The sequence below is a fragment of the Staurois parvus genome, unplaced genomic scaffold (genome assembly GCF_062004578.1).
Source record: "Staurois parvus isolate SC_StPar_1 unplaced genomic scaffold, SC_StPar_1.0 ptg000842l, whole genome shotgun sequence".
NCBI classification, from domain to species: domain Eukaryota; kingdom Metazoa; phylum Chordata; class Amphibia; order Anura; family Ranidae; genus Staurois; species Staurois parvus.
In genome coordinates, this window is record NW_028318638.1 from 1 (window position 1) to 16476 (window position 16476).

The 16476-nt window shown below is 50.2% G+C and overlaps 1 protein-coding gene across 2 annotated transcripts in view; it reads left to right on the plus strand.

Annotated features, from left to right (window-relative positions):
- The first annotated feature begins 1760 nt into the window (after positions 1-1760).
- LOC149443604 (uncharacterized) overlaps positions 1761-16476 on the plus strand; it is a 70747-nt gene continuing 56031 nt past the window's right edge. For both annotated transcript variants that reach the window (XM_089655483.1, XM_089655484.1), the window contains exons 1-2: positions 1761-1892; positions 14707-14829. In XM_089655483.1, coding sequence (XP_089511609.1) covers positions 1815-1892; positions 14707-14829 — 201 coding nt within the window. In that variant the 5' untranslated portion in view covers positions 1761-1814. The remainder of the gene's footprint in view (positions 1893-14706; positions 14830-16476) is intronic.

The window sequence follows — 16476 nt, forward strand, 5'->3', positions numbered from 1 at the left end:
AGGGGTGTACAATCTAAGGTCCCTAACCCTCAAGGGGTGTACAATCTAAGGTCCCTAGACCTGTAAACGGTTGTTTAAAAAAAACAAAAAAACAAAGTCCATCGTGTAGCAGGGAATTTATCAATATATGTTTGCTGTCAGTCAGTTTGTCGTTCTGTCAGTACCGGAAACTGATGAATCCATCACTCTTCAATAATAGGTAGGTGGAGCTCTGGGGAAGTTGTTTTGCGTGTATATTTATTGGTGGAAGGCAACAGAGCGAAAGATTGGCGTTAACAAAGTTTTATACGTAAATAGTCTTATATTGCTGAAAATGTTATATAAAAATACTAAAGATCACCTGCTATATTTTAGAGCAGTAGTCTCCAAACTGCAGCCCCTGAGCCAGATGTGACCCTTTGCTTGCTTTTATCCTGCCCATGGAGGAGTATTCCTCCCACTGACACCAGAGATGGGGCACTGTTCCTCCACTGACACCAGAGATGGGTCGCTGTTCCTCCCAAGGACACCGGCGATGGGTCGCTGTTCCTCCCACGGACACCGGCGATGGGTCGCTGTTCCTCCCACGGACACCGGCGATGGGTCGCTGTTCCTCCCGCCGACACCGGCGATGGGTCGCTGTTCCTCCCGCCGACACCGGCGATGGGTCGCTGTTCCTCCCGCCGACACCGGCGATGGGTCGCTGTTCCTCCCGCCGACACCGGCGATGGGTCGCTGTTCCTCCCGCCGACACCGGCGATGGTCGCTGTTCCTCCCGCCGACACCGGCGATGGGTCGCTGTTCCTCCCGCCGACACCGGCGCTGGGTCGCTGTTCCTCCCGCCGACACCGGCGATGGGTCGCTGTTCCTCCCGCCGACTACACTGTATCTGAACACCACAAACCAAAATGCTATTGAATTCATTTTTATTATTCAAAACAAACTCATGCCCCCCTCCATGCCTCCATGCTTTATTTAGCTGAGAAATCATGTAGCATTTTACTTTCATCCATCTGCGCTTAGCTCAGTCATGCAGGCAGGAGGGTGGTCTTAGCTGAGAAAACCCCTTATCTCCCCTCCATAAGACTCCTCGGATGTATGACTTCATTTACCTGGGGAATATTCGCTATGTCCGCTCTCCCCGGACCCCGCGTTCGCTATGTCCGCTCTCCCCGGACCCCGCGTTCGCTATGTCCGCTCTCCCCGGACCCCGCGTTCGCTATGTCCGCTCTCCCCGGACCCCGCGTTCGCTATGTCCGCTCTCCCCGGACCCCGCGTTCGCTATGTCCGCTCTCCCCAGAACATCAGTGCCACCCATTAGCGCCAATGAATGCCGCCTATCAGTGCCCATCATTGCTGCATATAAGTGCAGCATCATCAGTGCCTCCTCATCAATGCCAAGAAGTGCCACCGTATCAGTGCCCATCATCAGTGCAGCAGCATCAGTGCCTCCTAAATTATAAAAATTTAATATGGGTACAGTGTTGCATGACTGTGCAATTTTCATTCAAAGTGCAACAGCACTGAAAGCTGAAAATTAGCTTGGGGAGAAAAGGGTGAAAGTGTCCGGACTTGAAGTGGTTAAATAATGGCAACAATTTGCGCAGCATTTTCCATACTGTACATTCACATCAGTCACTGCCTCCTGGTAGGCAAGCGGTTAATGCGATTTTCTTTTTCTAAGCTGTCACCCTTTATTGAAGTGTGATATTAATGGCCATTTACATTTTTTATTTTTTTCTCTCTCTCTCTCTCTCTCTCTCTCCATTCCTGCAGGCCTTGAATACATTTACCAGTATGCTGCAGATAAAAGAGGGGTCATACCGTACGTATGCATGCTGTGTGATTGTGTTTATAAGCTGGACACCATTTTCTTCCACATTGTCGGGATTAAGCACAGATGTTTGTACTTGGTAAGTTTCTATGTACTTCCCTTCACATCCTTACCTGAATTTTGGAACTCAGATTCTAAGTTGAAAGGAAACTAAACTATGTTGGATTTGTCTTTCCTTTTTTTTTTTTTTTTTTCTGAGTTTGCTTTTGAATATCTACTTGTAATACATGAAGATTTGAAAGAGCTGTGTGCTGTCTATAGAGACCACAGAGCTGCAGCTGCCTTCCTATAGACTGGCTCTGTCTGGTGGCGTTGGACTGAGCCGTCCTACAAGGCACAAGTTGCTGCTCTGACTCCTTCATTTGTGTGTAATTAAATAATAACTAGCAAAATGTTTTATTTATGTGACTAAAATATTATTTTTAAAACATTTTCGCTCCTAAGCAACAGAAAATAATTATGTACCGCTATACAGTTGTGCTCAAAAGTTTGCATCCCCTGGCAGAAATTTGTGAAATTTTGGCATTGATATTGAAAATATCAGTGATCAATCTAAAATCGTGTATTTTCCTTACATTCTGTATCAGTGACATTGGTCACCAGGACACAGAGAGGGTGAATTATCCCTATGGGGACACAGTCAGCAATACCAACCAATGGGATTAAAGAAATAAAGCGGATTGCTCGAGTTATTTTCGTCAGACTGAACTAAATTATTCAGATTAAAACGTCTAAATAATTCTGGTCAGACCTTTTCAAATAGTTCTGGTCAACCTTTTATTTATTCATTTCAGGTAGTTATATAGCGCCATCAATTTATGCAGCGCTTTTTATATATATATATATATATATATATATATATATATATAAGTACATTCACATCACTCCCTAACCCTCAAGGGGCGTACAATCTAAGGTCCCCAACATACATACACATACTAGGGCCAATTTAGACAGGAACCAATGAACTTACCAGCATGTCTTTGGAGTACCCGGAGAAAACCCACGCAGGCACAGTGAGAACATGCAAACTCCAGGCAGGTGGTGCCGTGGTTGGAATTCAAACCAACGACCCGAGTACTGCCAGGCGGAAGTGCTAACCATTTAGCTACATTTCAGAGTTGGCAGACTCGCAGTGCTCCATTGTTTTTTTTTTTAATCAGTTCGCTGCTTATGCCCCGTACACACGATTAGAACATCGGACAAATGATCGTCCGTTTTTTTTTTTTTTTGCATGCTAGTCTCATATCGAAAATTAATGTTACTGAAGCAACTAAAATTCTTGTAAGACAGAAAAAAAATTCGGAAGTGATGTCACATATTTGTACAGGCGTACCTCCGTTTACGAATTTAATTCGTTCTGCGGGACTTTTCGTATTGCAAAAATTTGTAAACCGAAACGCGGTTTCTCATAGGAATGCTTTGACAACCAAATAATCCGCTCCGGAGGTCAGAAAAAAGTAAAAAAAAAAAAAGTCTTTTATCTGTTCAAAACTCTTTGTAAAGTGCACTTTAAGTCCGGACACTTTCACCCCCTCACAGGGACATGATTAAAAACAATTAAAAAAATGCATTGAAAAGCAATTACCGTATTTTTCGTATTTTCCCAAAAAAGGGGGGAAAATGTCAGTGTGTCTTATGGAGCGAATATAAGCGGCCGGTCCGGTATTTTTGCGGTCACCATGTCAGAATACCGGGCCGGCCGCTCAGCTGTTGTCTCCTGCAGGACCTTACCTGTTCCTTGCTCCAGCGCTGCACAGTCTTCCCGCGCTGGCTTCTGTGACAGCCGGGTGCCCACTGCGCATGTGCTGCGCTTTGTGAATGATCCGGTGTCTTCTGGGACACATGAAAGGTCCCAGAAGGCGCCGGGCCATTCACAAAGCGCAGCGCTTCTCGCACATGCGCAGTGGGCACCCGGCTGTCACAGAAGCCGGCCCGGGAAGAAGAGGGAAGGACAACTCCACGGAAGTGGGAGCGGGTACCTGTCAAATTCAGGTACCCGCTCCCCCCTCCCTCCCCAAAGGTCCACAGTCTCTGGTTATTCCCTTCACTGTCTGCAGTCTCTGGTCATTCCCTGCACTGTCTGCAGTCTCTGGTCATTCCCTGCACTGTCTGCAGTCTCTGGTCATTCCCTGCACTGTCTGCAGTCTCTGGTCATTCCCTGCACTGTCTGCAGTCTCTGGTCATTCCCTGCACTGTCCGCAGTCTCTGGTCATTCCCTGCACTGTCCGCAGTCTCTGGTCATTCCCTGCACTGTCCGTAGTCTCTGGTCATTCCCTGCACTGTCCGCAGTCTCTGGTCATTCCCTGCACTGTCCGCAGTCTCTGGTCATCTCCTGTACTGTGTCCGCAGTCTGTGGTCATCTCCTGTACTGTGTCCGCAGTCTGTGGTCATCTCCTGTACTGTGTCCGCAGTCTGTGGTCATCTCCTGTACTGTGTCCGCAGTCTCTGGTCATCTCTTGTACTGTGTCCGCAGTCTCTGATCATCTCCTGTACTGTGTCCGCAGTCTCTGGTCATCTCCTGTACTGTGTCCGCAGTCTCTGGTCATCCCCTGTACTGTGTCCGCAGTCTCTGGTCATCCCCTGTACTGTGTCCGCAGTATCTGGTCATCCCCTGTACTGTGTCCGCAGTCTCTGGTCATCTCCTGTACTGTCTGCAGTCTCTGGTCATCTCCTGCACTGTGTCCGCAGTCTCTGGTCATCTCCTGCACTGTGTCCGCAGTCTCTGGTCATCTCCTGTACTGTGTCCGCAGTCTCTGGTCATCTCCTGTACTGTGTCCGCAGTCTCTGGTCATCTCCTGTACTGTGTCCGCAGTCTCTGGTCATCTCCTGTACTGTGTCCGCAGTCTCTGGTCATCTCCTGTACTGTGTCCGCAGTCTCTGGTCATCTCCTGTACTGTGTCCGCAGTCTCTGGTCATCTCCTGTACTGTGTCCGCAGTCTCTGGTCATCTCCTGTACTGTGTCCGCAGTCTCTGGTCATCTCCTGTACGGTGTCCGCAGTCTCTGGTCATCTCCTGTACTGTGTCCGCAGTCTCTGGTCATCTCCTGTACTGTGTCCGCAGTCTCTGGTCATCTCCTGTACTGTGTCCGCAGTCTCTGGTCATTCCCTGTACTGTGTCCGCAGTCTCTGGTCATCTCCTGTACTGTCTGCAGTCTCTGGTCATCTCCTGCACTGTGTCCGCAGTCTCTGGTCATCTCCTGTACTGTGTCCTGCAGTCTCTGGTCATCTCCTGTACTGTGTCCGCAGTCTCTGGTCATCTCCTGTACTGTGTCCGCAGTCTCTGGTCATCTCCTGTACTGTGTCCGCAGTCTCTGGTCATCTCCTGTACTGTGTCCGCAGTCTCTGGTCATCTCCTGTACTGTCTGCAGTCTCTGGTCATCTCCTGTACTGTGTCCGCAGTCTCTGGTCATCTCCTGTACTATGTCTGCGGTCCATTGGTTCAGAATATTTTTTTTTTCTTGTTTTTCACCTCTAAAACCTAGGTGCGTCTTATGGTCAGGTGCGTCTTATGGAGCGAAAAATACGGTAATCCGTTCATTTTGCGAAAATAATTCGTAAACCGAGGTATTATTTTTAGAGATGAGCGAAGTATTCAAAAATTCGATTCGGCGAATTTGCGGAATAAATTCGATTCGAGTCGAATATATTCGCTGCGAATTTAACTTATAAAAAGGGTGTTTCTAGGCTTCAGAGAGCCTTTATATTAGTGCAGAACACTGTACCTTTAATTTAAATGCCCTTGGAGTCTGCTGGGGAAGAGAAATAATACTGTCAGTCAGTATGACATGCAGATGAGTGCCGTCGATCTTAGAATCACCGCACACTTCAATCATTTGGGCAGTCACGGGGCCAAAACCAGAGTGTGGAGCCACAGTGTGGCGGTGGAGGCAGCAGCAATGGGAGGCCATACAGCACCCTATGACAAAATGGAACCCACCAGCAGTGTGAGGAGACCTGAAAGTGGCACATGGCAGAGCGTGGCGATGGAGACAGCAGCAATGGGAGGCCGTACAGGGACCCATGACACACTCTGGACCTGGCAGCAGCATGAGGAGGCGGTACAGGGGCCCATGACAGATTACGGGCCTGGCAGCAGCATGAGGAATCGATACGGGGGCCCATGTCAGATTACGGCCTGGCAGCAGCAATGGGAGGCCCGTATCTGCCAGCACCCTATAACAAAATGGAACCCACCAGCAGTGTGAGGAGACCTGAAAGTGGCACATGGCAGAGTGTGGCGATGGAGACAGCAGCAATGGGAGGCCGTACAGGGACCCATGAGACACTCTGGACCTGGCAGCAGCATGAGGAGGCGGTACAGGGGCCCATGACAGATTACGGGCCTGGCAGCAGCATGAGGAATCGGTACGGGGGCCCATGTCAGATTACGGGCCTGGCAGCAGCAATGGGAGGCCGTAATCTGCCAGCACCCTATGACAAAATGGAACCCACCAGCAGTGTGAGGAGACCTGAAAGTGGCACATGGCAGAGTGTGGCGATGGAGACAGCAGCAATGGGAGGCCGTACAGGGACCCATGACACACTCTGGACCTGGCAGCAGCATGAGGAGGCGGTACAGGGGCCCATGACAGATTACGGGCCTGGCAGCAGCAGCAATGGGAGGCCCGTAATCTGCCAGCACCCTATGACAAAATGGAACCCACCAGCAGTGTGAGGAGACCTGAAAGTGGCACATGGCAGAGTGTGGCGATGGAGACAGCAGCAATGGGAGGCCGTACAGGGACCCATGACACACTCTGGACCTGGCAGCAGCATGAGGAGGCGGTACAGGGGCCCATGACAGATTACGGGCCTGGCAGCAGCAATGGGAGGCCCGTAATCTGCCAGCACCCTATGACAAAATGGAACCCACCAGCAGTGTGAGGAGACCTGAAAGTGGCACATGGCAGAGTGTGGCGATGGAGACAGCAGCAATGGGAGGCCGTACAGGGACCCATGACAGATTACGGGCCTGGCAGCAGCATGAGGAGGCGGTACAGGGGCCCATGACAGATTACGGGCCTGGCAGCAGCAATGGGAGGCCCGTAATCTGCCAGCCCCTAAGACACAATGGAACCCACCAGCAGTGTGAGGAGACCTGAAAGTGGCACATGGCAGAGTGTGGCGATGGAGACAGCAGCAATGGGAGGCCGTACAGGGACCCATGACAGATTACGGGCCTGGCAGCAGCATGAGGAGGCGGTACAGGGGCCCATGACAGATTACGGGCCTGGCAGCAGCAATGGGAGGCCCGTTAATCTGCCAGCACCCTATGACAAAATGGAACCCACCAGCAGTGTGAGGAGACCTGAAAGTGGCACATGGCAGAGTGTGGCGATGGAGACAGCAGCAATGGGAGGCCGTACAGGGACCCATGACACACTCTGGACCTGGCAGCAGCATGAGGAGGCGGTACAGGGGCCCATGACAGATTACGGGCCTGGCAGCAGCATGAGGAGTCGGTACGGGGGCCCATGTCAGATTACGGGCCTGGCAGCAGCAATGGGAGGCCCGTAATCTGCCAGCACCCTATGACAAAATGGAACCCACCAGCAGTGTGAGGAGACCTGAAAGTGGCACATGTCAGAGTGTGGCGATGGAGACAGCAGCAATGGGAGGCCGTACAGGGACCCATGAGACACTCTGGACCTGGCAGCAGCATGAGGAGGCGGTACGGGGGCCCATGGCAGATTACGGGCCTGGCAGCAGCAATGGGAGGCCCGTAATCTGCCAGCACCCTATGACAAAATGGAACCCACCAGCAGTGTGAGGAGACCTGAAAGTGGCACATGGCAGAGTGTGGCGATGGAGACAGCAGCAATGGGAGGCCGTACAGGGACCCATGAGACACTCTGGACCTGGCAGCAGCATGAGGAGTCGGTACGGGGGCCCATGGCAGATTACGGGCCTGGCAGCAGCAATGGGAGGCCCGTAATCTGCCAGCACCCTATGACAAAATGGAACCCACCAGCAGTGTGAGGAGACCTGAAAGTGGCACATGGCAGAGTGTGGCGATGGAGACAGCAGCAATGGGAGGCCGTACAGGGACCCATGACAGATTACGGGCCTGGCAGCAGCATGAGGAGGCGGTACAGGGGCCCATGACAGATTACGGGCCTGGCAGAAGCAATGGGAGGCCCGTAATCTGCCAGCACCCTATGACAAAATGGAACCCACCAGCAGTGTGAGGAGACCTGAAAGTGGCACATGGCAGAGTGTGGCGATGGAGACAGCAGCAATGGGAGGCCGTACAGGGATCCATGACAGATTACGGGCCTGGCAGCAGCATGAGGATGCGGTACAGGGGCCCATGACAGATTACGGGCCTGGCAGCAGCAATGGGAGGCCCGTAATCTGCCAGCACCCTATGACAAAATGGAACCCACCAGCAGTGTGAGGAGACCTGAAAGTGGCACATGGCAGAGTGTGGCGATGGAGACAGCAGCAATGGGAGGCCGTACAGGGACCCATGAGACACTCTGGACCTGGCAGCAGCATGAGGAGGCGGTACGGGGCCCATGGCAGATTACGGGCCTGGCAGCAGCAATGGGAGGCCCGTAATCTGCCAGCACCCTATGACAAAATGGAACCCACCAGCAGTGTGAGGAGACCTGAAAGTGGCACATGGCAGAGTGTGGCGATGGAGACAGCAGCAATGGGAGGCCGTACAGGGACCCATGACAGATTACGGGCCTGGCAGCAGCATGAGGAGGCGGTACAGGGGCCCATGACAGATTACGGGCCTGGCAGCAGCAATGGGAGGCCCGTAATCTGCCAGCACCCTAAGACAAAATGGAACCCACCAGCAGTGTGAGGAGACCTGAAGTGGCACATGGCAGAGTGTGGCGATGGAGACAGCAGCAATGGGGAGGCCGCACAGGGACCCATGACAGATTACGGGCCTGGCAGCAGCATGAGGAGGCGGTACAGGGGCCCATGACAGATTACGGGCCTGGCAGCAGCATGGGAGGCCCGTAATCTGCCAGCACCCTATGACAAAATGGAACCCACCAGCAGTGTGAGGAGACCTGAAAGTGGCACATGGCAGAGTGTGGCGATGGAGACAGCAGCAATGGGAGGCCGTACAGGGACCCATGACACACTCTGGACCTGGCAGCAGCATGAGGAGGCGGTACAGGGGCCCATGGCAGATTACGGGCCTGGCAGCAGCAATGGGAGGCCCGTAATCTGCCAGCACCCTATGACAAAATGGAACCCACCAGCAGTGTGAGGAGACCTGAAAGTGGCACATGGCAGAGTGTGGCGATGGAGACAGCAGCAATGGGAGGCCGTACAGGGACCCATGACAGATTACGGGCCTGGCAGCAGCATGAGGAGGCGGTACAGGGGCCCATGACAGATTACGGGCCTGGCAGCAGCAATGGGAGGCCCGTAATCTGCCAGCACCCTATGACAAAATGGAACCCACCAGCAGTGTGAGGAGACCTGAAAGTGGCACATGGCAGAGTGTGGCGATGGAGACAGCAGCAATGGGAGGCCGTACAGGGACCCATGACACACTCTGGACCTGGCAGCAGCATGAGGAGGCGGTACAGGGGCCCATGACAGATTACGGGCCTGGCAGCAGCAATGGGAGGCCCGTAATCTGCCAGCACCCTATGACAAAATGGAACCCACCAGCAGTGTGAGGAGACCTGAAAGTGGCACATGGCAGAGTGTGGCGATGGAGACATGGGCCCCCTGTCCACGCTTGACTTTCTGGCCACATAGTCGACATACGGCTACGTTTACTTCCTCGGGCGGCGTGACGAAAAATTGCCACACCGCCGAGTAGGAAACTTTGCCCCCGCTGCTCCTCACTGGCTGACTGCTACTTCCTCCGTGCACACCGGCACCACTACTGGCCGTGGTGGTAGGCTGCAGTGGAGCTGGTGCTCTACTCCGTGGCCGTTTGCCTCCACTGACACTGCTGCGACCCTGCTGCTTCCTGGGCAACCCACCGACTGTTTTGCTCGCTGCCAAGCTGGCACCCTCTTCTCCTGATGATGCGGAAGCAATAGCCTGATGACGACGAGGCTGCCAAGTGCGATCAGCCTCATCATCATCAATTAGGGTCTCCGCCTCACTACTAGCCCCCTCGGCTGCGTGTGGGTCAGGAGACAGACCTGTCTCTAGACCGGCTACCGAGCCACTCTCCTCGCCAGTACTTCTTTGCCTGGCTGCTGAAGAGGCGGATGTCTCCCCCCGTTCCTGACCGCCCTCTGTTAGCTCTTCCTCACTGTACAGTGGGGCTGAGCCCACAGCATGCGATACTTCGCTTGGTGAGGGAACACCAAAGGACAGGGGCAGGTAGAGGACACGTGATTTCAGTGGGCTTGCTCCCGAGCCATGCCAACTAACGGTTGTGTCTGACGTACCCACCGACCGTTGGCTGTAGGTGTCAGAGGTGACCTGGGAAGAGGAAGACGACCGAGCCAACCAATCGAGGACGGCAGGGTTGTCGGTGGAGACACGACCGCTGGATGACACCGGGAGCACTGGCCTCTGGCTGCGACTAGTGCTGCCTCGACCCCTTCCTCTGCTGCCACGTCTGCTCGCTCCTGAAACATTGCCTCCTCTGCCACTCCTCTGCGTGTTGTCTGACATACTCTTTAATTCAACGATTCTGTGTCCCTGAGTAACGATTCAGTGTCCTGAGTAACGATTCAGTGTCCCTGAGTAACGATTCAGTGTCCCTGAGTAACGATTCAGTGTCCCTGAGTAACGATTCAGTGTCCCTGAGTAACGATTCAGTGTCCCTGAGTAACGATTCAGTGTCCCTGAGTAACGATTCAGTGTCCCTGAGTAACTATTCAGTGTCCCTCAGTAACAATTCTGTGTCCCTCAGTAACAATTCTGTGTCTGTCCCTCAGTAACAGTTCTGTGTCCCTGAGTAACAGTTCTGTGTCCCTGAGTAACAGTTCTGTGTCCCTGAGTAACAGTTCTGTGTCCCTGAGTAACAGTTCTGTGTCCCTGAGTAACGATTCTGTGTCCTTGAGTAACGATTCTGTGTCCCTGAGTAACGATTCTGTGTCCCTGAGTAACGATTCTGTGTCCCTGAGTAACGATTCTGTGTCCCCTGAGTAACGATTCTGTGTCCCTGAGTAACGATTCTGTGTCCCTGAGTAACAATTCTGTGTCCCTCAGTAACAATTCTGTGTCTGTCCCCTGAGTAACAGTTCTGTGTCCCTGAGTAACAATTCTGTGTCCCTCAGTAACAATTCTGTGTCTGTCCCTCAGTAACAGTTCTGTGTCTGTCCCTGAGTAACAGTTCTGTGTCTGTCCCTGAGTAACAGTTCTGTGTCCCTGAGTAACAGTTCTGTGTCCCTGAGTAACAGTTCTGTGTCCCTGAGTAACAGTTCTGTGTCCCTGAGTAACAGTTCTGTGTCCCTCAGTAACAGTTCTGTGTCCCTCAGTAACAGTTCTGTGTCCCTCAGTAACAGTTCTGTGTCCCTGAGTAACAGTTCTGTGTCCCTGAGTAACAGTTCTGTGTCCCTGAGTAACAGTTCTGTGTCCCTGAGTAAACAGTTCTGTGTCCCTGAGTAACGATTCTGTGTCCTTGAGTAACGATTCTGTGTCCCTGAGTAACGATTCTCGTGTCCCTGAGTAACGATTCTGTGTCCCTGAGTAACGATTCTGTGTCCCTGAGTAACGATTCTGTGTCCCTGAGTAACGATTCTGTGTCCCTCAGTAACAATTCTGTGTCTGTCCCTGAGTAACAGTTCTGTGTCCCTGAGTAACAATTCTGTGTCCCTCAGTAACAATTCTGTGTCTGTCCCTCAGTAACAGTTCTGTGTCTGTCCCTGAGTAACAGTTCTGTGTCTGTCCCTGAGTAACAGTTCTGTGTCCTGAGTAACAGTTCTGTGTCCCTGAGTAACAGTTCTGTGTCCCTGAGTAACAGTTCTGTGTCCCTGAGTAACAGTTCTGTGTCCCTCAGTAACAGTTCTGTGTCCCTCAGTAACAGTTCTGTGTCCCTCAGTAACAATTCTGTGTCCTCAGTAACAATTCTGTGTCCCTCAGTAACAATTCTGTGTCCCTCAGTAACAATTCTGTGTCCCTCAGTAACAATTCTGTGTCTGTCCCTGAGTAACAGTTCTGTGTCTGTCCCTGAGTAACAATTCTGTGTCCCTCAGTAACAATTCTGTGTCCCTCAGTAACAATTCTGTGTCTGTCCCTGAGTAACAATTCTGTGTCCCTGATTAACAATTCTGTGTCCCTGAGTAACGATTCTGTGTCCCTGAGTAACGATTCTGTGGCCCTAAAGTCTCTCTGGCCCTAACTCTGTCCCTAATACAGAGAGGTCTGTCTCTCTTGAATGACCGGAGGCTAATGGAGAATTCTAAGATGGCCGCAATATATAGCTCGACCATTACACAGTGCTGGCTGCTGATTGGCTAATGCGATCACATGTCATGAATGAATGCATTATGGGTCAGCGCGCCTTGTCTGCGCGCCTTCCCAGAGATCCCCGCTCCGTCGCCACACGTCGCCGCCATTTTTGGAAAATTTCGATTCGCGCATCCGAAGTCTGCTAATTTTCGGATTCGGCGAATCTTCGAAACGAATTCCACTTCGCCAAGTTCGATTCGCTCATCTCTAATTATTTTCATTCGTAAACCGAAAATTGCAATAACCGAGGCGTTCGTAAACCGAGGTACGCCTGTACTTTATTTTCGGCAAACAAATGCACTGATTGAACTAAAATCGTACGAGAGAAATTTTTGTGCTCGTCCCTTCTAATATTTTCATACGAAAGCTGTGTGCTAACGATCAGATTATCGAACGATTGCTTCAAAAGCGGTATTTTTCGTACGATTTTCTTGATCGCGTCTGCAGGGCATTAGACCTCTATAGGCTGCCTGCAGATCAGCTGATGGGATAATCGATGGGCAGGAGTCTATCTATTAACACTTGATATAAGGGAGGGTGTAGTGGGTACTTAAAGCGGCACTCCAGCCTTTCTCCTCCCCCTTGCTTCTTCTCCCTCCAGTGACCGTGTGGGGGGTAGCCCAGCGGCATATCTACTGCGAGGCAAACAAGGGCGGTCTTTTTTTGGAGGGGGCTGACATAAGGGACACTTGGGTCGATCTGATGCCCCAGAAAGGCCTCCTCAGCGCTTCTTTGCTCACAGACAGTAATCAATTATTAGTTTCCTGGCTGGCCGAGACCCGTTTTCGCTTGTTCCTCTGCTGGCGCTACTGCCCCCTGGTTGCTAGGACCGCCTGGCATCTAGCAACCAGTGACATCACATCACCTAATGCAGAAAGGGGCCGAGGCCCCGGCATTCAGAGCGGAGGAGGATTTTACTTCTACACTCCTATTGGTTAGCTCTGCCCATCTCCACCAGAATCTGCGGCGGCGTTGCTCAGAGTGAAGGGAACTGGATTTGAGTGTCAACTGTGAGGTGCTGAAGTGATGCCGGGCATCGGGGATGGAACCATTTGTGTCATAACTGAGGGAGCCAGGCAGAGACCTATACAGAGAGGATGGCAGATGAGCTGACAGCAGAGGACAGGTGACACCATCGGAAGGATGGGAGGAGGAGGTGACATCCTTAGATGTCAGAGAGTCATGCTGGGATGTGCCCCCCCCCCTCAAAAATGAAGGACTACGGGTCCCAGCATAAACCCCTTTAGAGCTGAGGATGTGAAACCCCTTCGGGCCTCCACCCCTCCATTTAGTGAAGGACTACAGGTCCCAGCATGAACCCATGAGGTCTAAGTCACATCCTTCGATTTAAAGGGTTCATGCTGGGACTTGTAGTCCTTCACTAGTTGGGGGGGGGGGGTGTCACATCCTCAGCTCTGAGTGGTTCATGCTGGGACTTTCAGCCTGTAACTTTGTGGGGGGCTCACATCCTTAGATCTCAGGGGCTCATGCTGGGACTTGTAGTCCTTCACTAGTTTGGGGTGGGGGGGTCACATCCTCAGCTCTGAGGGATTCATGCTGGGACTTTCAGCCTGTCAATTTTGGGGGGGGGGGGGGGGTCACATACTTAGATCTCAGGGGCTCATGCTGGGACTTGTAGTCCTTCACTAGTTGGAGATTGGGGGGGGTCTCGTTCTTAGCTCTGAGGGGTTCATGATGAGACTTGTCTGCACTACCTGCACTTTAGTTCCTGGAGGCCATGGTAGTACAAGTAACCCAGGGGCCCTAGATGGCCACATTGTCCTCCCCCCACCTTTGTGATCATGGAAAACCTTAGACTGTGTTTCCTGATCCATCATTCTGCCACCACTGGCTCCAATTTCGGTGTGGGGGCGCCTGATTTTTAGTCTTGCCTAGGGCACCACAAATCCAAAATACACCACTGGGGTCCTTTCATGGCTCAGTGCTGCTCATATTATGACCTGGGAGCTCCGTTCACTCCTTGAGTACTATGAGCACAGTCTGTTGGATGGAGGTCTGATAGAGAATAATAATATCTTTAAAGAATATATAAACCCAACAATTCAAATTCCTGATATGTGCCTGCTGTACTTGTATGGGAAAGTCTCCCACTTCCTTTGTGTGAAATCTCTGGTGTTCCTGCCAGTCCCTCTGCGTTTCTATTAAAAACTGACCACATCAGACATGAGAGCACAGTGTGGTCAGTTTTCTAACTGTGCCCAGAACTCCATGTGCCCTCCTCCAATGATCAGGCTTGTCCTGACACCCCCCTCCTCCTTGCACAGCCATTCACCGGGAAGTTCAGTGTAATGCTGTTTCCCCTGCACCAGCTCTTATACAACTAAGAACAGAGGGAATGTGATCACTTGTAAAAAAGGTATTTATAATGTTTTTATATCCAAGATTGTTTTACCTTTCATTTGTTTACACTGAATGGGTTGTTTTACAAGGTGAGGGTTTGTACAATGTTTTTCAATCGATTTGTTGCATTGTGGGTTTCAGAATAAGAATTTTCCTGCCATGGGAATCGACCGCAATTTCAGGGTAAAAACCACCTCAGACTTCAAAAAACTACACCATGCTGTTGCGATCATTGAGAAAAGCCATGGAAGGAGAATGATAAATGTAAGTTTTTCTACATTTGAGGAAACCTATGTTATGTAAATAAGTAAGCTGTGATTGCTAATTGGTCCTAAAATTGGACAGATTGGGTGCAGGGACGTGCTGGATGCCTTCGCTGCCTGTGCCTTTAACCACTTCCAGTCCGGACACTTTCACCCTCTTCCTGTCCAGGCAAATTTTAAACTTTCAGTGCTATCATAATTTGAATGACAATTGCGCGGTCATGCAACACTGTACCCATATGAATTTTTTAGCATTTTTTTGAGACAGATAAAGCTTTATTTTGGTGGTGTTTATTCATCACTGGGATTTTTATTTTTTTTGCTATGTAAATGATAAAGTCCAAAAATTTTGAAAAAAAGTGTTTTTTTTAAAAAATTTTGCAAATAAATAATATTTCATCATAAATCTTAGCCAAAATTTATTCCGTTTTATCTTTTTAGTAAAAAAAAAAAATCCAAATTAGTTTATAACCAAAAATTATAATTTTTAAATATTTTTTTTACAGTTTTATTTTATTTTTTTATATTATTATTTTTTATTTTTATTTTTTTTTTCTACATACTGTCACCCTAGCAGTACAGTGTCACCATGGTGACACTCTACTACTTGTGCGGGGTGATGAAGATTTTTTTTTTTTTACACTGATTGCTTTTACACCCATATAGGATGTAAAAGCAATCATTTCTCTCTCTGTCTGCATTCTTGCAGTCATTGAGAAATACAGAGTGAGCTGTGGTTGGTCACAGCTTGTCACATGGTACAAGGCTGTTGTGAATAGCCTTGTACCATGTGACCTCTGTGATCATTCACAGAATTCACACGTAGTAAGCAATGATGTCACAAGTGACATCTTGCTTGCTACTTTGCATGTGATCACTGATTGGCCAATCAGTGATCACATGATCGGGACCTCGTACAGAGGTCCCGTCCGACGATCGGTGTTTCACTGTGTCCGGAGGACACAGCGGGCACCGGATCGCGGTGCTGCGCGCTCCCAGGGAGCGCGCACAAGCAGGGTGCGGGGAGGCCGTTTATAAACTGCCACCCGACCCTGCACTGCCACTGTCCGGCCGTTTATATACAACGGCCGGTCGGGAAGTGGTTAAGTCGGGTGTGAGGAGGCGACCCTGAGCCCGGAGATCTTCGTCTTCTCCCATGTTGTTCAGGTAGATCTCCACCTTGCCTACCCCTGCTCTAGCATATGTCAGGGCAAAATTAAATTCAGTAAGTGTCTGCAATACATGCACATGCTGCTACTAGAGAAAAAAATTATATATTTGATAACCAGCCAGAAATTCAGCACGCTCCAAACTGCTCGTGTTGTCAGCACTGCCCAGATCGCTTTTAACCTCCTCGGCAGTATGATTCTTTCCGATTTTTTTTGTGCTGAAAGCGGTACATTTTTTTGCATGGAAATATGTATTTTTTCTATTGTAGGCTGTAATTTTTAGGAATAACTCACTGAAATCTGTCTGAACAAGAGTCTATTAAACATCCCGGATATGATAAAATTTGAAACACGAAATCATAAATTATAATTTAATAAATAATCATAAAAAATAATAATATAATAAATTTAATTCAATAATATATTCAAACCAAAAACACTGAAATTTGAAATACAGAGGCAAATTCGCACATCACTGA